Source organism: Oryzias latipes, chromosome 14 (assembly GCF_053564925.1).
Source record: "Oryzias latipes strain Hd-rR chromosome 14, Olatipes_Hd-rR_3.1".
Taxonomy (NCBI): domain Eukaryota; kingdom Metazoa; phylum Chordata; class Actinopteri; order Beloniformes; family Adrianichthyidae; genus Oryzias; species Oryzias latipes.
Window position 1 is genome coordinate 30095486 of NC_136250.1, and position 22589 is coordinate 30118074.

General features: G+C 40.4%; 1 protein-coding gene across 1 annotated transcript; it reads right to left on the reverse strand.

The window, feature by feature from the left end:
• Positions 1–2629: 2629 nt before the first annotated feature.
• On the reverse strand, positions 2630–22018 carry LOC101169966 (protein sprouty homolog 2). The gene is made up of 2 exons (XM_023962612.2): positions 21468–22018; positions 2630–7779 (listed from the first exon to the last, which is right to left on the reverse strand). The coding sequence occupies exon 2, from the start codon at positions 7677–7679 to the stop codon at positions 6816–6818; it is 864 nt and encodes a 287-aa protein (XP_023818380.1). The 5' UTR covers positions 7680–7779; positions 21468–22018; the 3' UTR covers positions 2630–6815.
• Between the last annotated feature and the right edge of the window lie 571 nt (positions 22019–22589).

Consider the following 22589-nt stretch of genomic DNA (forward strand, 5'->3'; position numbering starts at 1 on the left):
ACCTTTTTGGCTCTCTCTCGTAGTGTCGACAGCTATAAAACCCAGCTGCAGCAGTTGTGCTGGGAGTTCACGTGAGGACTGCGGCGGCAGAGTGAGAGGGGCGAGGGGCGGATCTTAAGAATGGGCTTTGGGATTGATTGACAGCTGTATAGGCTTCTGATGGACAGGCAGTTTTGTTCCTGATTCACTGTGAGGGCGGCTCCTGGGGTGCAGCAGCTTTGTAGAAACAACAGGAATCACAGTGAAGATACACCAGCTTGGGAGGGCAGAGGGCTGACCCGGTTCGGGGGGACCCAACTTTTCACCTCTAGTCACCCACTGCCTCAAGATCGGGGTCAGGAGTCGTGACTGGAAGTGAGCCCTCAACGTCAGCTGAGCGTCTGTTTTGAAAAGCTTTCTGAACTGAATGCGATGATTACTTTGGCATGGATTTTGATTTTTTAGAAATGATTTCATGCTGATAGCAGTGGTGCAAAATAGTGTGTATACTTTTAGAATTGTATAAGAAATAAAAAATAATAATATCAACCCCAGTATATGTATAAATGGTCTAAACAAAGAAAAATTGTTCAATCGAAGTAGCATTCTGGAAATACTACTGATTCTACTACATGTGCACTTGTCCAAATAAACATTACCGTAGCCATCCTGCAGTTATCGCAGGAAAAGGTGCAATAAGGAACTGTGAATATCCATCTGTGTCCATATAGATTCATGTTTATGTGGCCAAAGACTCTGAATCATCATGTTTTGTTACTCAATGTGATGGTTTCATTTCTTAATCAGATAAAATCTTTGATTAAAAATTAACATTTTTATTTAGGTGTCCAATAGCTTTGTTAGAAATTTACCATTCCCTTTCAATTTAATACCTTACCCTCCCTCATTAATCAATTTATGTTTTGCTTTCTAACAATCACGCTTTTTAAGTACTGTTTTTTCAACTATTTTAATCTTTTCTGTATACTTTTACTACTGTATTTGCTCTTTTCTATATAAGTCTTGGCACTGTACGCGAAGCACTATTTAATGGTAATGTGTTCTTGTTAAATGACTGGACTAATAATTCTATCTATCTATCTATCTATCTATCTATCTATCTATCTATCTATCTATCTATCTATCTATCTATCTATCTATCTATCTATCTATCTATCTATCTATCTATCTATCTATCTATCTATCTATCTATCTATCTATCTATCTATCTATCTATCTATCTATCTATCTATCTATCTATCTATCTATCTATCTATCTATCTATCTATCTATCTATCTATCTATCTATCTATCTATCTATCTATCTATCTATCTATGTCTCTGATGGATCAATTTCTCCATTTAAAACACTCACGCTGTAAAGTTCCTGAAAGAAGGATTAGGGTATGGCAAAATCTTAATTTGGCAAGCTTTCTCTCTGAGCGGACAAAAGCACCTGCATGAAATTAGGGGTGTTGAGGGGCGGTTTGATCTGGTTGTAGTTTTTTCTTTGGTTAACCTGGGCTGGAGCAAAGATCCATGTTGGGAATGTGCACTAAAATCACAGCACCATTTTCACTGGAGGGGTCAAATCAGACAGTAAGACAGAAAGCAAGAACATGGTCACTTCCAGAAGGCTTGTTGATCCTAGTGGAGGGAGAGGGGGTTTGCTAAAAGCTCATTTGCGATGCACTTTACTGTAAGTCAAGGTTGCTTCTTTGTTTCATTTCCTCCAGGGTTGCACGTGAATGAACACACACACACACACACACACATTATTCTCTTGACTCCCATTCATGTTCTCAAGCCTGTCAAAACCCTATCAATGACTTTAAATATTATTAAATAATGCCTTATTATAATCTAACGGTCTTCCATACTATACCCCCATACCAAACCACTATCTCAGCATGTTTACCTTTGTCTGAACGTATCTTTGGTCCTCATGAGGACCACTGTCCCCGCAAAGATAGTGGTCAAACCAGAGAGGGGCCTCAAAAGGTCATAAATACAAGTCTGTATCCACACATTTTCTTTTTCTTTTACCAATATTCCATTTCTTGTCTCTTTCTGTGTGCCTCTAACATGCACGTAGAAAGAGACACATTGTGTGCATACATTTGTATTCACTGCTTTAGGAAGCCATTAGTCTGATCCACCCTTGATTACTTATTTATGAGCTCAACATAGTAAAGCGAGGGGATTGGGTGGGGGGTGGGGAAAAACTGCTGTTGACTTCACCCCAGGTCTAACCCCGTCTGATGCAACACTCCAGTGTGAACACCATATACAAAGAGCATGAAAAAGAGGGCATTCTTAAACGTGCATTGGTGGGTACGAGGCATTAAAGTCTCTTTCTGACTTTTGGATCATGATCAGACCTAAACTCCAGTGAGGCCTTGAGTACCGGTACATCTTCTGCTTCTTTCAGGACTTCCTGGATGAGTGCTCCCCTGTGTTCGTTCACTCTAGGAACAATCTCTGTTTCCTCCATGTGTAGGTGAAGGGGCTCACCTGGTTTTTTGGTGGGTCCCAAAGCCTAAGAAATTGATTTCAAATGATTTTAATTTCATAAAAACCTCATTCTTGGTGAATCAGACGTTACCACCAAAGGTCATTATGAAAAGAACCAGTCTGCAGTTGGGCGCTGTTGTGTTTGGAAACTTGTTTTTATTGGTTTGTCTGTAGCCTTGAGGGCAGCAGCAGTCACACCACACTGAGAGGAACAAATGAAAGAAAAAACACACGACAAAATTAGTGCTCTTCATCTCCACTTTTCAGTGTAAAATAAATAACCTCATGATCAGTGTTTCCACTATTGTTGCAACCACTGAAATAAATATTGATGAAGCAAGAACTGCAATGAAACGCATGTGAGAAATGCAAATTGTTCTGTATATAATATATCTTATACATAGATTTGTATGTTTATATATATTTAGTTTTTTTATATATATATTCTCATTATTTTGTTTTACAACAAACAAGATGCCAATCTGTACCAAGAGCATTGCTTACTAAGACACCAGAGGAGGAGTGGAGTGGTTACACCGGCAGCTTGACAGGATTAGATTTCTGACAGGAGTGCAGGTCCGGCAGGAGGAATGTTAAAAGTGTTTAGGGGTTTGTGCACACAGAAAAACAATGTACCAAAGCACGAGGTGGTTGTTCTGTTCTGCTTCTTCTATTGTTGCTTGTATTTACATTTGAAAGCACAAGGTTGGCCTCGTAAAACAGTCAGACATTCTTTGGTAAGCTAGCTGAATATTTCAGTGAAGTTAGAATTCCTGGATGTGGGTTAGGCTTTTGGTTCCCTCTGTGTCAGTTCAGTTTGCAGATATACATTTAAAAGCAGGTGAAACTGGACTGTAAAACAAAAAGCAGTGGCTTTTTTTGTGTCATTGCAAGCAGAAAAAGGCCTCGTCCACACTAATGCAGTTCAATCTGGTTCACATGAAAGCTCTTGTGCTAATTTTTCAAGCAGGATCTTTCAGAGCCACATGCAGGACACAACAGAACAATACATGATCAAATTAAAATGTGAACATTTTCCAAAATGTTCAAACTTTTTAAGATAATTCTGCATTAGTGAGGCATGGCTTAAAACAAAAATACATTTTATGTGAAAGTGATGAGCACAGGAACAGTCAGGGCAACGTTTTATCTAACCATGCTAGCATTGACAAGCAGGGCGGTGTGCCTTTTAACCTTCTGTTTGAGGAGCTTGCATATTGATTCTGTCAAAGGGAAATCAGTGTTTGTGTGCAGAGTTGCCCAAAATGTTCCTGGAAATGTCACAACATGACAATTAAATGTTAAATCTTCATGATTAATGTAAAAGATCTGTAATCATTATTACTCATATGGAAAGAAAGAGTGAAATGAAATCATTGTACAAGCCATATTTACATATAAAAATATAGCAAACTAACATTTAACAGAATTGGTATGGCTGTGCTTACGGAACATTCTCACTCATGCGTGCAAACAAGCCATTCAAATACTCTCTCAAGAAGTTAAAACACTCACAAAGGGCTCACAAAATTGTGTATGTATTGTTTTTCTCCTTTCAGGATCCTCTCTCTACGAAAACAGTGCGTTCCAGTGAAAGAAGCAGCTTTGCTTCTGTTTTTTTCCCCCCCAAACATCCACAGTCTCATCCACATCTTCTTCCTCCTCTTCCTCCAACACCTTTCTTTTCTCTCTCTGACCATCCTTCTCTCCCATATGTAATCTCCGTCAGCCAGAGAAACACCACAGCTCATCCTGTCCTCCCTCCCACACTCCAGTCTTCTCCGGCCCATTAGAAGCTATCATGGGGCTAATTGCCTTTCTGATCAACCCTCAGTGGAGCTGCATGTCCAGGCTTTTAGCCGTCTGAGCGTTAGAGGGAAGATACAGTATGGATGCTTTGGAATAGCAGCTGGAGCACCGTTGGATTGTCATTTTAACGGTTGGTTCAGAAAAGGCTTGAAAAAGAGATTACAGCAGTTGTTCTCCACAAATCATGTTTGAACACAATAAATCCACCTTTAAGAGAAAAATAAGGAACAATTTAGGAGATTATTTTTCTCATATCTCCTTTATAAAGCTACATAAGCTATCTGAAAACTGTTTTTTGTTTGTTTGTTTGTTGCTGTTGTTTTCATGAATGCTGTTCTGTGTGAAGCTCTGAAAAAAATGTAGAACTAGACACCAGATGAAACAAAGCTTGCCTGCATTGAAACTTCACATGTTACTATTAAAATAGATTTATGTTGGACTTTCTGTTCATTTTAAACTGTGCCGCTGAAGACGGAGCATTCATTGTTTGAATGGAGCCCATTGTTCTTGCAGAGCTGTTGGGATTATCTTTGCTGTCCATTTTTTCTGTGTGTTTGTTTGTGTTGGCTTTTTTAACTTTGTTTTTTTTTTTTTCAGTGCGTACCTATTAGGATGGGTCTTAATATGCACAAGGGGCTGCAAAACTTTATGTCAGCCTTTGTTTTGGACTATATACTTTGCTATAACTAAATGTTTTCTATTACTTAAAAAAAATAAAAAAGAATTATCCACAGATTTAGTAGTTAAAGAAATTTAAACAAACGAACAAGCACAAAAATGTTGTTGTTGTTTTTTTTTTTTTGTCATATTTTCTGCCAAAGCGCCATTTGGAGCCCTTGGTCCGATTACCTGGTGTGGGTACCAGCGGCAGATAACTGGGTGGGGTTGAACATCTGACATCATTTCAAGCATTGGTTTTGGCTCAAAGCCCTCAAAACAAAAGCAACAGGCCATTTTGTAAATCTTACTATTGATTATTTTCTACGTTTTTCTCTTTACCTTAAGTCTTGGAGAGACATTTAAAAAACGGTAGGGTTGTCAAAGCGCCCTTGTATGGAAAAGTAAATGAAAAGGACAAAAATAAGCTTCATATTCTGTGATGAGGACAAAGTATCATTGAGGCACCATCCTAAGTCAAAATGAGGCATCACTCTTACGACTTGAAAAGACTAAAGACTTGCCTGTCAGCCGTCTACTGTAGAGACTCAGACCATAATACGTTGCACATATTTAATGCAGTCGTCATGAAACTGCAGAATTGGTACATCCCTTTGCAAAATGCATGGATGTTTATGTCGTAGGTGTGGCAGCAGTTAACACTGAATGCAAATGGATGCTTTGGATATTTACTTTGGAAAAAAAATACAACTTAAAGGAATTTTGACTACTATTTCTGTACTTTTTCTGATTAAACTTTTTCTCTCGATTAAAGTGTCTGAAGGTGAGCAACAACGTTTTCCTGTTCACATATTTTTTCTTGTTGTTGTTGTTGTTTACACCACATTTAAGTGACCCTAGACTAAGGAGAGTATTGGTCTGTAACAAGGAGAAACTTGTTCATTTTGTTGAGAAAAGTGGATTCTTTGGACGAAGGAGGAGGAGGAAGAGGATGGAGGTCAGTCAGAGGGGCATGTTGGCGACAGACTGACTTTGAGAGGAAACCCGACCGGGCCCTCCTAGCTCAACTGAAGCAGCACTGCTAAAAATAAAGACAAGGGAGGCTTCTTTTTGCTGACAAAACAACATCCACACAAACTCTCACACACACACACACACACACACACACAGGTTGTTGTACAGTAGGAGAACACGCACGCTGCCTCATCACAATGGATGCATCCCCCATTCTGGTTAAACAATCACCCACGCAGCTGGAGGTGGCAGAGAAAACATTGTTCACCACATGACAGTGACTTTCCTTTACAAATGAGCCTTGCATCCGAAGTTCATTCTGTCTCTTTTTGATACAAGTTTGGTTTGTTTTATGCCCTTTATGCTTGGAGTCACAGTCAGGCGTTGAGCTCAGTGCAACACTCCTCAAAGTTGTTGCTAGTTTTAATCATTCTGTCCTCACGCTTGCTCTGATTTCGTGCTTCGACAGGACAGGCACGCACTGGCAGCGACCGTCGTCACTTCCGTCTTTCCTTCCTGATTTGGTCCATCGCCCCTCTCTGTGCGAACTCTTTGGGTGGGGAGGAAGAAGGTTTAGCGACAATAAATAAATAGATTCTGTCAGGCATTGACTTGAGCAAAGAATGCAGAGGGGTCTTTTTGGTTAAGGTTGCTCTTCAGTGCCATCTTCTGCAGGAAAGTCTTTTGTAGAATCTTCTACGTGAACAGGCACAGTAAAGCTTTGGTCCCTCCTGAGGTGGAGAATTCAAGGTTTGTTGGGAAGGCAACACTTCGTGGTTGGATTGTCAAACACAGGTATGTGGGTCACGAGGTTTGTTCGTTACAACCGTTAAGGGGTGTGGCTTTGGCCACAGTGGAGTGAAGAGGATTCCCTAAGTCTGTCATAACGGCTTCTCCAGAGCTTTGCTGCGGAGCGAGGGGTGATGGGAGTTAGGATTAGAGGCGGAAATCTTGCGGCACACAGTGTTGGTGTTGCTGCACCTGCAGCCGGGCCTTGTGGCCCGGTCATGGGCGCACTGACACAAAGCAAGGCACAGCCTGGCGGACGGGTAGCAACAGAGACACGGCAGGCAGAGCGCCAGCAGCGCCATTGTGCTCCATCGGGCGCAGGCGTGGGCAGGGGTGCAGGAGCACGGTCGGTCTGCACAGTTGTCCTCATCGTCCTGAGCAGAACAGTGATAGAATAAGCCTTTAACGCAGCACAGACACGTGCCATACTCAACGGCACGCTCAGCAGAGCACAAGCACCGCTGCCCGCAGGCCCAACAGGAGGGCAGGCGGCGAGGGGCGCAGCACTCCTGGCATTTACAGCGACCGCACTCCTCACAGATAAACTGGTGAAGTCCAAATTCGTCACGTGACAGGCTTTTACCCACGCCAGGCTTCAGCTCCCCTTTAGGCTGAGCGTGGACCACCGGACCTGAACCTGAGTGAGACGGCGTCAAACCGGCAAGGAGCCGCTGGTCTGAGGTGGCACTGGTCCGAGACATGGAGGAGCTTACGGTGCTGGAGCGGCTCAGGTGGGGAAAGTAGGCGTGCTGCTGCTGACTTTGGCTGCGGGACAGCACTGATGGGTAGGACGGCTGGGGGTAATAGGGGTAAACTCCATGAGGGTAACGGTCCTCGTGGGCATAAAAAAATCCAGACTGAGAGGCCGGTTCCAGCGCCACAGGTCGGTCCACATAGTCATTGTTGGCCCGGATGGCACGGATCTGGTCAAGCGACAAAACAGAGTCCATCTCCATTTCAGGGAAGGAGGTGGGTCTGCTCCCGTGGAACAGAGGCAGGGCTGGAAGCCAGGGCTGAAGCGAAGTGCTCCCAAGGCTCACGGCACATCAGATATTCCTGCAAACACAAAGAAAGAGGAAGCAGCGTCAATCAGGGGCAGCGGGACTTTAAAGGTCCAGATCGGGAGTATTCAGTTGACAATTCAACCCCAATTGATTTGGAAGACCTTTATGGCACAAGTTGACTCTGAGAAGACTGTTTGCTGAGGGAGCTGATGCAATCCAACCAACTCTGACTCATCAGACCCAGTAATCACTAAAAACGTGCTACATGAATTCAATCTGTTTGACTTTTTGAGTCTAACTTACCTTCAGTCCGAACCAACTGCACTTATTGCTACAAGTTGCTCTGGGGCAACAACCCCCACTTATATAATGAGGAAAAGGACTGACAGTTAAGCAGGCAACATATTGCACCACAAAACTAGGCATCACTTGGCCAAACATGAATCTTGGCAGCAGAGACTCCCCGCAAGCAGCCGCCATGTCATCATGACCGCTCGGGCTCCACAAGCTAACGCTGTTATTAGCCTGCCAGAGCCAGAGTGAACAACCCTGTAATTTAGCATCTGTCCAGCGCAGCTGCCGCCGCCGCCATGGAGGAATCCCACCTGCAACGCTCGTCTGGCAGTGCAGCCGAGCAGCTCAGAAAGAACATTGAATACACTTGATTATTCCAAAACGGAGCATAGTGACGATAAAGTCCTTTCTAATTCCCAACATTTATCAATTACAATATGAGGCTAAAAAAGAGCTAAGGGAGGATTTCACTGGATAGGTGCAGCAATGCAAGTCTAACGCAAAAAAGATTGCAAATAAAGCATAAAGCTAAAGAACAACTCAGAAAAAAAAATGTTCAGATGAGAGAAGACATATATAAACTAAATTAATCGAAAAATTCCATTTCTGAGTATTTCGTTAATTTAATGGTTGTGCCGTTGGAAAAATGTCGCATTTGTGATCAAAATACGCTGGGCGGACCACCAGCTCCTTGCTTTACTGAAACAGAGAGCTCTCAGCAAAGGGGAGGGGAAAGGAGGTTGCTCCACTCCAGCGGTCCCGCCCAACTCTAATGGACTCCTGCCGCTCTGCGGAAACTATGTCCTAGAAGGCAACACCGGTTCTTTGATTTAGGCCAAAAAAGGAATCATCATGATTAAAAGACCACTGAGAGAGATAAAAACAGAAAAAAGATGATCAGAGTGGGACTTGAAAGTTCATTGCAGCTGATGAAAGACGGTACTTCCTTATTTCTTAACATTGCATCGGAACTGATTTCCTGATTTTAAATTTTTTTATAAATGAAGAACTGCAATAGTCAGTTAGTGTCCTTCATCTCTGGCTGTTTTTTTAACCCTTGAATACACAGATTTAGCTCCAGTGTTTACATTCTTCTGATTCTCTAAGTCTTCAACCGTTTACGCAATTAACATAATTCCAGCAGATTCTGAAGAGGAGAAAAGCAGCTTTGCGCTGATATGCAACACTTTGAGAAGAAGTGTTCATGCAATCAATGTACATCCTATGATTCTATTGCAGAGAAAAGTCTATATATTTTCCACGTCAGAATAAGCTGAGTGATGTTGATCGTGTGATGAGTTGATGGTTAGGGTAGGTGACATGGCAACATCTCTGCTGTTTAAGGGGTAAAGGGATATGAGCACTTGTCCTATTAGTAAAATAAACAGTTTTTTGGATCACTCATTCTAAAGCTGTTAATGTGTAAAGAACTTTAGATCAAAGATTCATCAAAGAGCAGTGACATAAGAGCTTATTCATTGTTATAGCCTTTTAAAAAAACAATCTTAACTTGGTGGTTACGTGGTAACGCCATGCCCTGCTCTGTTCTGAGCACAGAGTAGATAGAATTTCTCTCCTGTGAAAATTCTTTTATGTGCACGCATTTTTGACTTTCAAAGGCATTTTTCTGTATTGAATGCAAAATCATTTTTGCGCACACAAAATTGTTAAAGTTTTACGCTCTAAACAGTTAGCGTTGCGCTTAGAATAATGGCACAACAATCACTCCATAAAACAACAGGTAAAACTGATATTAAGCTAATACAAAATACATTTATTTAGCCTTATATATGTCCATAAAGTTAATGCTAAAGACTTCTTTTAACCCAGTTCCTGTCTGGGTTTGTGGTAAACCATCAACCCTGCAGCACCTAAACAGTCCTGGTCTCTTCAACTTTGTTTTCCACAGCAGGTCACTGAACCCTGCTCGTCACTTTAGTGAAAAAATAGTAATCCAAGACATACATACATATACATATATATTTTTTATATATATATATATATTTTTAACGTATGTTCAAGTCTGTGGAGAAAAGTATATTATTGACACCTCTAACCAGATGATATTTTGGTGGTTTCCTGAAAGATTTTACCCCTTGGTTTCTTTTCTGTTAGGTTTTCTTGGTTTTTGTCGCATTTTGTGCGTTCCGTCCTTCCAGTCACACCATGTTCTAGTTGATAATCATCCACAGCTGTCTCCATTCCAGTTAATTACCCCTCAGTGTATTTAGGTGCCTGGTTTTCAGTGCTTTCTCATCAGGTTGTCTGTTATGTGTTATTTCCTTCTTGGTGTGACATATTTAAGTTTATTTAACAGTTATTGGTTATTGGAGTTCCTAATAGTATATATATATATATATATATATATATATATATATATATATATATATATATATAATTTCTAAAATGTCCAAATATCTGAATATTCACGCCAAAAATGCAGTTTTTTATTTTTATTTTATTTTTTGACCCGATGTTTTGTTTATCAAGTTGCCTTGGTAACAATGATGAAGTAGCTTATACTTTGCGAAATGGGATGGATTTAGTATGGTGGCTTTTACCCAAACAATAGACTTCAGCTGCTAGATTTTGTTGTCTTATTTTTGTCTTTAATTAAAGTATTTTTTTAAATACTTTTGTGCTTCCTGTCATTGCACTTTTGCCAAAGTGACATTAAAACGATTTTAAAAAGCAATCTGGACACAAAAAGCTGTAACCTCCATATTCTTTTTACATTTTCTACGTTGAATGCTCCTCATAGGTCAGAGTTCACAAAAGGATTCATTTATGCTGTTAGTTTGACAAATACATTCCAATGTTTGTAAAATTTATGCTGAAATGAACCATCCCAGTCCTTTGGATTTCCCTGTTCCAATGGTACCATTAAAGAAGGGATGGAGGCACAAATTTGGGTTTTTTGTCCACTGACCGAAGAAAAAATGTTTGTGTGTGTGTATATATATAACAAAGGTTTTTGCTTCTTGTAAGCTTTCAATCTTTTAAAATCTTCCTTAAGGAGAGCTTTTTTTGTTTTTTTTGGATGAAAAGTGCTTTACTAAGCACTTCCGGACCCCCGATCCATCCATCCATCCGGGTCCAGCCATAAAGCAGCAGATAAAGAAGGGCCAGGTTAGCTCGAGGAGGATGCATTTTTCAAATTAGTCTGAGAAAACGGGAGAGGTCCTGGCAACTAATCACATCAGACAGAATGGTGGCTTCTGTTCACTCATTGTCTGCTTGCCTATCAGTCCATCTAATTGCTAAGAAGAAAAAGGTCTGCGGTTCATTTCCATGACCTCATATTTACTTCAAACCGTTGCGATCCACTGCGCCGAGCAAACGCAGCTGCCACTTGTTAGGAACGTTGACCTTTGAGAAAACTTTGACACGGTTTTCCTTCGTCCTAATGCAAACGAAGCTCATTCACAAAAACGTCATTAAAACCAACTCTTTGGTGTTAAACATGCTTGCATCATGAACACATGACCTTAAATCAACTTCCTCTCTGCAGCTTGGTCAGCCTCTGAGTCTTCTCAGTCCAATCGCAACAGGAACTGGGATTGGCGTTGGGTGTCTGTGCGTTAAAGGATGTAGCAGGGTGGGGCGGGCAGCATCTTCCCCTCTCATATTGCAAGTGCAGCTGTGTGTGTGTTTATGCCACATGTTTGCTGTTTTATGCATCCCAGTGTGTTAGGGTTGTGGGTAGCTCACTTCCCAAATGTGGTTTCCATGGATACATCTTCCAGTAAAAGGCTGGGGGGGATGATCTGCAGCCATTATCAGAGGGTTTTTTTGTTGTTTTTTCCCAATTAAAACATCACAAAAGGCTTAATTCAAAAAGGACGGTTCATGACAGAAGGATATTTCACTTCTTTTCTATATTAGTACGTCAAAACACAGGAACAGGTATCGACGAAAAGTACTTCTAAAAGGAAGAAGAGGGACTATTTTATATTCTTTTTTTTGTTGTTGTATTGAGTCAAGTCCCAAATTTTAAAGTAGTTCAAGTCTCTGGAGGCATTAACTAATAGTTCTGAAGTTTAATAGTACAATAAGCCATAGTAGACACAGAAAGGTCCCACAGTACCCTGAACTAGGATGCATCTGCACTGCTATTTAGCTCAAAAACTGTCGGAAATGTTGTTTCTTTTTGTTCCTTTCATGACTAATACCACATAACAATAAAATGTTCAGTACACAACATAAGGCCACACATCTTCATGATTGGAAAAAAGCAGTGAGAAGTCTAAAACTCTTATTATAGTTCTGTCTCCTTATCACTATCTTTATCAAAAAAAGACCATTTACATCCTTCTACCAAACACAACAAATTCCTCAGTTTCCTTTTTTAGAAATATCTTTTTTAATAAAACTTAATTGGTACAAATTTTCAGAATTCTCCTTTGACTATTTTGACAGAAGTTCAAGATGGAAAATGAAATAAAACTGAAATATTGTTTACAAATCCGAATGTGTGAATGAGATAAATTCTAAAAATAAAAGTCTGACAAGAGTCCAAGCAGCCATGTAAGGTGCTAAAGTTGGTTTGTTTAACCCTTGTGCTATCTTAAATGACCCCCCCCCTTCCAGTGACGTGTTCTCCCTACCATGACAAAGGTGGATAAAGGTGGAAAGATTTCATGTAATCCATGGACACCAGTGAAGATCACAAATCATTGAAGAAAAAAGGTTCAGAGCACTGTCTAGTGGGTCTAGATGACCCAACTCCCAATGTTAAAGTGCCTAGGATAGAACAAGGGTTACAGTCATCAAGATGATAAACGATCAAAAAACATGAGCAGAAATGCAAACAAATCTTTTTAGTGCTTAAAGAAAATGTAGTCAGAATACTAATAAAAGTAAGATTCCCGTGTTTCCCCATTAACTTTTGCTTCATGTAGTTTTGCATTCACAAAGAGAAATAAAAATACTGTGATAAAGTCAAAATAGCTAGAATGAAATAGCCAAATAACCAACAAGCTAAAATAGCTCGGTGGTTATTTAGTGAACAGTGTTCACTAAATAACCACCAGGGGTTTATATTTCACTAGTACTATACTAGAACTCTCTATTGTAAAAACAAAATTCAATTTACTACTAAAAATAAAAAAACATGGTCTGCTGTTATTATTTTATTCATTTTTCATTCACTTTCTGTACCGCTTTGTCCCTTTCAGGGTCACAGGGCTGCCGGAGCCTATCCCGGCTACTTGGGCGTAGGCAGGGGATGCCCTGGACTGGTCGCCAGTCTGTCACAGGGTAGAACATCCACAATCACACATCCATTCACTCTCACACTCACACCTATGGACAATTTAGAGTTGCCAATTAACCTATGAAGCATGTTTTTGGGAGGAAGCCGGAGACCCCGGAGAAAACCCACGCATACACGGGGAGAACATGCAAACTCCACACAGAAAGGTCCCCCATTGATGTTGTGTTTTTTCATGTCCCCCAGCCGGGACTTGAACCAGGGGCCTTCTTGCTGTGAGGCAAGAGCGCTAACCACTGCGCCACCGTGCGTTATTATTTTATGACCTGTTCAAATATGAAAGCATGGGAGAGAAAGTCCTGATTTGTCTTTTTACAGGAATAATGCACCGCAACACAGCCAGACATCTTTGCTTTAGTTGATTCCATACATTTTTTTATTTTGACAAATAAATTGTGGTCAAATGTTCACTGGAAAGCTTTTATTTTAAGCCATGTTTCTACATATCAGTACGGAGGCCCTGAAGAGCAAATCACATCAACAAATCCCTCAAAACAAAACGTTAAAGTTCACAACGACAATTAAAAAAAAATAAATAAATAAATAAATAATAAAAAAAAAATGTTTCGGAAAACTGAAATAAAAATGAAATTTAAAAAAAAAGGAAGCAAAATCACAAAAACCGGAAAAGGTGGATATTATGGGACACCCCCAATTTGATGATGACATTTGTCTACCTTTTCAACAGGAAGTTCTTCAGCATGGTGACATCTTCTGACATAAGATATTTCTTTAAGTTTCTGACCACCGTACTTCAGTCTATAATACTACTTTATAGGCCAACCTCACTCTTTCTGACTCCATAACTAATAAATCAATGCTTAAAACGGCTCATTTTTCCTGTTGTCTTTGTTAACTGAAATGCTATTTCGATTTTACACTGTCTGTTTAGAGGTTAAGGGGTTAAATCCTGACTGATGTTACCGGCTGTGCAGGGGGGTGTCTTTATTTTTTCTTTGCTAGAACACGGTCCATCTGGCTTAAAGTCCAGGAAGCGAGAGGGACGCCTCTCGCTTTTGTTTTGACTCTTCCTGAAAAATGCGATGCAGTTTGAGCATAAATTAGGAGCTATCAAAGACACAAACATGTTACGTGTCGGATTGAAATGTAAATCTGTGAAACAAAACGAGCAGCAAAAGTGAAAGAGAAGTGTTGTTTAAAGAGGCCGTCAGCGGTAATCTGAGGATGGCGCTCAGAGCTGAGGGAGTATCACTGATGACTGAGCCTGTGCTCCAGAACATGCACACAAATGCACACTCCTCCACTTTCACTCTTTTCAACAAAAACGCATGCAGGGAACGCTCCCTAAACAGTTCCGCTCCTGCGAGGTGGTCAGTTCAAACTCCTACTTTCGTTCATTTCGTTCATGTTAACTTCTAAACACAATTCAAGCTAAAAAACAATTCAACATCAAAACATTTAGCTCATTTTGCTTTTGATTATTAAAATGTGTTTGAATTTCTATTGAAAAACTGCAGAGAAAGTTTGAAATCTTTAGTAAATGTGGATTTCATTGACAGCTGGTCTAAAATGATAAACATGTATAATCCAGTTTACTGACATCCTACATCAATTCAAAGTTTTAATAACAAGTAGTAAACAATTTTGAAGCTTTTTGATGGATTTAAAATGTTTAGTTCCAAAAATAACCCTTTATTACTGCAATTGTTTGCAAGTGTTAGGCATTGCAGTGCATTGTTTTACTCCTTTGAATTAGTAATATGTTTTAATGTAAAGTAGAAAATGAACCTTTTGTGTCAGAATATTTCAGCAGCCTATCTGCTACTCTTTTCTGTTTTTTTTCTGTTCTGCGGTTTCCAATTTTTGTGAACACATCCTTCTCTTGATTGACAGCAGGGCCTGTCAATCAGACAATGTTGCTGTGATGACGATGACCTATGACAAACTGCCTGGCGTTCACGGTTTTCTGAGAATTCCTCTATTGCCCTCTGAGCACCAGCCCCTCCCAACCCACCAAAACCTGTGGGTCTTCGCATTGTGACATCACAAAGTGAGAAGTTTGCCCCGCCCCCAGGCGTTCCTTTTCTATGCACAATATGCACATCCATCTTTGGATGTTGTTTGTTTTTCGTGGGCCAAACACAGACTCTAAGTTGACGTCATGAAATGGGCGGGACCCACAACGAGAGAAAGGTGGAGCCTCAGAGATCAGGTCGTCTTATTTATATTTAGTCATATTTCATTAAACAATCGTTCTTTAGTGTTCCAAAGGAAATATTTGATCATATATATATATATATGTATATGTATATACGGATATAATGTAGTTTACTTAAAAAGACTTAAGAAAAGTATGATATAGGCTGTTAGGTATTTTGACATTGCTAGTTAAATTAGATTTATTTTTTATTATGACTTATTTTATTTTAGAATTTTTTCAGATGTTCTGCTCTTTTTCCAGTGAGTGTGGTGTTTTAGCCTTTTTAATTTATTCCACTTTATTTATTTAATTTAAGAAATCATATTCTTATTATTTTCACTCTTAGCTTTGTTGTTTAATTTTTATCTGACATCCTTTTTCCTGAACTTCTTTAGATTTTCTACTTTTTTTTGCTAAATCTATATTTTTTCCCGCCTTTTAGAAAACCCTTTCATGATGTGAGTAATCGTTTTGCGCGTAGACGTAATCAGAGACGGAACAAAACTCTGAAATTTGTTCACGAAAAGTTCAAAAAATGTAAATAAAACCAAACTTGTTTCAAATAATGTAGTCGACTGCAGATGTTAACCCTTGTGCTATCTTAGATGACCCCCCCCATTCCATTGACGTGTTCTCTCTACCATGAGAAAGGTGGATAAAGGTGGAAAGATTTCATGTAATCCATGGACACCAGTGAAGATCACAAATCATTGAAGAAAAAAGGTTCAGAGCACTGTCTAGTGGGTCTAGATGACCCAGCTCCCAATGTTAAAGTGTCTAGGATAGCACAAGGGTAACAGGATGCATTTACTGTAAACTACCCATCATTACATTGCAGATGGGTTTCTCCTCCTCCTTGATTTTTTTTTTGTTTTTCTTTGGACAGAAATGTTAGAAACCTGGGGTCTAAACTGCCCCCCACCCCCCATTCCTGCCCATGACTACCTTCCTGAGTCTGGCATTAACCTGCTAATGATCAATGGCCCGTAATGGATGGAGCATCGCTCGCTGCACCTCTCCCAGATGACATCATGGTTTCAGGCTATTTTAAAACTGACCCCAGGAATGAGGAGGGGTTGCTCGTTTCCTGTCTTCTCCTCTAACCCTCTACCTCCCTCTGTTACCTCCACTGCACTTCCACATACTCCCTACTCATGCATTTCTGTGAATTTTATGGTCTGAAATTTCTGTGTTGCTTTTATTTATTTATTTATTTTTACCACCAGCTTCTTAACTCAGACTTTAGCTTCAGGTTTTTCAAATTAAAAGTCAATAAAAAGTTGTACACAGAACTCTATGGAAAAGCAAAGAAAAACAACAATAACTGTCCTAAATTTGTTAAGTTTTATTTAAAAAACCTTTCATTAAAAGTCTGACAAACTGTGGTTATTTGAGTGTTTCTTTGAACCAAACTTCTGCTTCATCATCTGAACAAAAACCAGCAGTGAGAGGTGAACTTTCTGTCTGAAATGATGCTTAATAGGACATGTATTGTATACACCTTCTGGAACAAATGCATTAAATGATGGAATACAAAGCCTGATTGTTTACATCTTTTTATATTGCTGCATCAAAAAATGCATGAGAGGAGTTCATCCTAAGCCTTTAAACTGAACCAAAAGCAAAAAAAGGAGTCTAACTAAAATCTAAGCGATTGTATTCATGAACTGAGTGAACGAGACTAACAACTGCACGGTTGCAATCCTAACTGAGCAGCGCTCCTGCGCGCTCGCTGCGTTTGCTAGCAGTGTTCAGGGGTGTGTTTGTCACTTGGGGGTGGTAACCTTTCTGGTCGATCTGATTGGCCGGACTTTGCAGGTCAAATCCGGGCAATGGGGCGGGACTTTTTATTTTTTAGAGGCTTTAATAAAAAAAAATGTAACTTGGATTAAAACGGTGACGAACGGCCAAGAACAAGGTAGGAAAGTTTAGCGGGTTTTTTTGGCTGCAAGTTTTTCATTTGAAAATCACTTTATTAGGTAAATATAGTTTAAAAGCCCGAAGTAGTAATGATTAACCAACATGTCCGTATTTAATTAGCGATACAAAAGAAAATGAAGCAGTAAAACGAAGATTCATTTTATACTGCGTGGGTAAGATGCTGCTCCATTGTTAGCATAACCGCACACGCTTCCTGTACTTTGGGTTGCGTATTAGCTCTGTCTCAGGCTTACTAAAGTATACATGTATATTTCCCCAGTAAAGTTACCCAGTAAAGTCAGTTCCTGAATACACTCGCTCAGTTTATCTTTGAGCTCGTTCAATTAATGGCAGCAGTGAAATGCCATAAGCAACGTTTTTCCAGTGGAGAAAAACTGAAATTAATATATCCAGATATAATATAATCCATTTCACTGTCTGTGGTATGTTAGTTACTTTACTTCTGTCTTTTAAGTGTAGCAGGACCATCTCAAGCTCTTTTTTTCTGAAATATTAGAGGCTGAGTGATGCAGGATGTCCTACTGAGAGCAGAACACAACTGTCCTGATACTATCCACTTTCTACCAACAAGTGTTAGCTTGTTACATTTTCAAGTATTATCAAAAGAATGATCTGCTTTAATCAACCTGAACGAAATCTGTCCCAATAAACAACTGAGACGTTTTATTCTGGGCCAAAAATTTGATATTAATCAAGCAGAATACTTAAAATGCAGACAATAATAGGTTAGTGTTGTGAAGCTTCCAAACTTCCATTCTGAAGGCGTAAAGCAGCACTCATTAAATGACGACATGCAGTCTTATTTGCGACTGTGTTCATGAAAGTGGTTGTAGCTGAAGTCTGCTTCCAGTGAATGTTGAGTTCATCTTTAGGACACAACTGAGAGGAAAATTCACAAATGAGCACATTTCTGTGGAAGGACACGCAATGAACAGTTTCACAAATGTTGCATCAAAGTCTGCGCTCGTCCTCCTCAAACATCACATTTAGCTCCAGACGGCCACAGATGGTTTTGAACCTTCATCCACGCACAAACCTGCCTCACTCCTCCGTTTGAAAATATCTTCATCTTGTTTGACTAATCTGAGATGAGATTTGTTGTGCAGAAAACGCTGAACTTCTCCACAAAACTGTTGTTTATATGGACACAATAAAAAGGCAATAAGGTTCATTAATCTGCTTCAAACGCCTTTTTTGGTGTGTTTTTTTAAATGACTGTTCCTCAAAGTCATCAAAAGTTTTTCAAATCTCTTTTGTTCTCATAGAAGAAACTTGGCTTTGCAGCTCATTTGTGTGCATTTCAGTGACGGACAGAAGTCCCACGGCGAGTTTGAGAGCATTCACACCATCAGATTTATGAGGTCAAAACACTTGACCACAGAGGAGCAGATTTTTCTGGCGGCTAAGCTGTGTGCCTGTTCGGCGAGAATGCCCGGGGGGTTTCCTGCCGATGCCCCCAGGGAGCAGAGCCTGATTGGATGACAGTAAACTGGATGAGACACCGGATGTGCTGAATGTGACCCCAACGGAAAGACTGAAATAGACACTGCAGAGCAGCGCATCCAGGCAGGGCAGCAGCGAAAAAGGACAGGAAGTGGCGGCCAAAGGCAGAAAAATGGACATGAATGAAAACCTTGAAAACAAGCGGTGGTTGTGAAATTTACCAACTTCAGCAGCTTCACAGAGACATGTGGGTAAATTAATGCAACAAAAACAGTTTTTATTAGATGGAAGAAACTAAGAAATGTATCATCTAATGCATCAAATCAAACAGCCAAGATGCTATCAGTCTCTCCTGAAAGCTTTTAAGCTATTACGATCTGTTTTATTCGACCAACAACCACGTCCTGATGTCCAGATGGAGGCGAACACGAATTAGGACAAACTCACTTTATTTTAAAGTTTGGTTTTTGGGTGAAGGACAAGAACCCTGTCAGGTTCTGCTCATGACATCCAGACCATGATTGCTCCTCACAATAATCCTTCTGACCCGAGATGGAAAAAAAAACACAGATTATGCATCCATGTGGCCTTTAGCTGAGCTTCATGACTATGTTTTTATGAACTTTTGACAAATATTTTTACCTAAAAAGAAACAGTGAACAAGTTTTTTTTTTAATCATTTAAATTGCTTTTTAAGATGTTTGAATTTGTGCCAAGATGGTCCACAAAGATGGAATAACTGAAAGAGAACTTAAAATGACCAAAGTGCTTTAAACATAATGTTTGACTGTAAAATTCTATTACTTTAAATGTAAGTAATTGCATTGCTCCCTTTCAAAATAAAAGAAGTGTATACAAAATCCTAGTACAAAATTTGTTTTAAGCTTTTTTGTAGGTTATCAGGACATCCAAGGCTTTTTCTGCTGGCCAAAAGTTATTTAGAAGATACATTTATAGTTCTACTTTTTATGATATTTAGTGAAATCACTTTACATTTTTCTAAGGCAAATATTCTTTATAGGCCGTCCTCTTTTTGGAAGTGTTGTATATTATGGGAGAGCTTTTGTCCAATGATATTTCAGGTCGTTTGGGTTGCTAGGTTCAATGAAATCTGCCTGAGGCCTTCTGAATCCAGGAAGCAGGCTGCCTGGTGCTGCAAGCAGCAGCGGCAGATGTTGAATCAGCCAATCAGATGTCAAGATTGAGCCATCAAGGCCAGCTGGATTCTAAAACGTACGCAGGCGGGAGGTTATTCTAACGTTTGACAGGAGAGTCCTGCTCCACAGGGGTTGGTTTTCTGGTCAATGTACACCTATGAATCTCTTAAACTCTTGCATGTGATCGATTTTGGAGGGTATTTCAACATAGTGAAGATGAATGATGTCACCAAAAGCCTGAACGCTAAATGCTCAAGTGGTTCCTAACGATGCAAAAACGTCTTCTATGTTGGAGTTTTCTGATGTTCTGCTTTGATATTTGCTGCTGTTAAGGAAAATAAACCAAAATCCCATTCAGAGAGCGGTTTTCCTGTTCTGCTCCTGCAGTATTAGTGCTGGGATTTGTGGTTTTTGTAGAGCATTAGCTGCTGCATTAGTGGTTCTGCTGTGACATTAGAAACGTCGTTCAACCCTCATTCATCCTCTTCCTCCCTCCCTCCCTCCACACATTCAGCATTTCCGCATTTGTTCATGTATCAGCCATATTCCTCTGCCCCCCCCATCCGGTCGGTCCCTCTGCTCCTCCCTCCTGTCGCTCTCCCATCCACCCGCCCCCTAGACCCACCCCAGTGGAGATGGATATTGACGTTCTACATCCGACCTTGAGGACAATCAATCCCAGTCCCACACAGTCCCCACCAGAGCTGCTCAAACACCACTTTCTTTTCTTTTTTTTTTTTTTTTACTCCTGTTGTGTTTGTTCGTACGTTAAACTGATGGGATCCGAGGCTTTGAAGCCAACCAACTCCCTGCTTTAATCTGAGTGGACGGGGCGGAAAAAGACAGATTTGATTTCCATGTATGGCAAAAATCCATCCTGTGATTGAAGAAAGTTAGATTAGGGATTAAATTACAGTAACAAATCAAAGCAAATGAAGTTAACTGCAGATTATCGAACGGTTTTTAAACAGAAAAAAACAGGAAGATGTTTTCTGTATTTTAGGTTCCATTGATTTCCTGTCATGACTTCAACAGTTCTAATGGATTACTCTTGATTTCTGAACTCTAAACTCTACGGTTTTAAACTTTTCTAAACTACTTTGGAGCTCACTTCTTTGCTCCTTAAAAAAAAGAGAGAAAACATCGCTGATTGGCAAGATTCAAGGCTGTTCTCTACTTCTTTTACACAATGAAGCAAGCTTTCCAACGTTTGGGCCAAACTTCAACTGAAATTCAGCAAATAAAGTTAATTCTTGAATGAAAAACTTTGATTTCCTCCTTCAAAAAGTCAAACTAATTTAAGTAAACATGTGCAGCTGTGCAATGCTTTTGAAGAAGAACCCGTCCGTCTGCAGGTAAACAATTCCTTATTTGATCAAAAATGCCAGCGGAAGTTTGGTCATTCCAAGGTCAGACCCATCATCAATAGCCGATCAGCAGATCAAATGTCTGCTGGATTCATTTATGCTCACCTCTGATTGGTTGGAGATCCATTCTGCAGCGCTGTGCTGGAGCGTCCCGGATGCTGCTTCTGTTAAATCCCTCAGGGTGAACTACTGTTGGGGTTGTTCCTATAGTGGGTCCTTCCGTCTGAGGGGACGTGAAGAGCCCGGTAGGATGCTCTTTCTCAGCGTTAAGTGTCCCCCTCCTCCTCCAGGAGCCCCAGGGATCCCGGTGCTTCCTCTTCAGGTCACCTCCTCCACCTCCCCAAATAGAGGGAAGCCGTCATTTAATGCAGGTTGCAGCAGAGAAGTTCCACTCCCACACTTTAAGTTGAAAGCTAGTTCTGGCGTTGATGGACCAAAAGACTCTTTTTTTTTTTTCCTCTTCTTTTTCTCTGAAAGCTGAAGATAAACTTATCAGAGAGAGGTGGAAGCTCTGCTTTTAGCTGCTGGGCTTCTGAGACGGAAGAACAAGTGAAGCTCTGGAGTGAAAGGTTTGGAAAATCTTCCTCTTTTCTGCTTGAAGCGTCTTCCTTCCTCCTCTCTGTTGTAGTTTCCCCTCGTCTCCCCCAAAGATGAATGACTGAGAGCTGCATGCTCTCTTTCTCCCCCTCCCTCCCACAGGCACGCCACTGTCAGCCTCCTCCTCCCTTCCTCTGGCTGACTCCACCCCCTCCATCCCCAGACTCGCTTCATTTCAGCCGAGCAAACTGAAGGGGGCAAAACTTGTAGTCAAAACAGCAAAGCCCCCCCTCCCATTTCTTCACAAACACCTGTCTTGCATGATTTTTTTTTCCACAGTTTGAGCACAGCTGCTCTCGTTGGACCAGACTTCCCTCAGAATCAGGAACGGGTTTGTGTGCGTTTGCCACAAAGAGGCACCTGAACTTCATGTCAAAAGTTGCTCTGTTACATCATTGAGATGTTGGACCAACAACCACAGAGCAGTTCCTCTTTAATAGGAATTAAAACTGCTGCAAATGCTGCAAAATAAAATGGAAAAAAATAGTATTTTAGTCATTAAATGATCAGAAATAAGGAAACAAAAAAATCCTTTAACTCAATGAGATGACTGTATGTGTTTCTGTTAGCTTCCATGGACCCAGACTTTCTGCCTTCACCTCACATGCGATTGGCTGCAGTCACTCACTA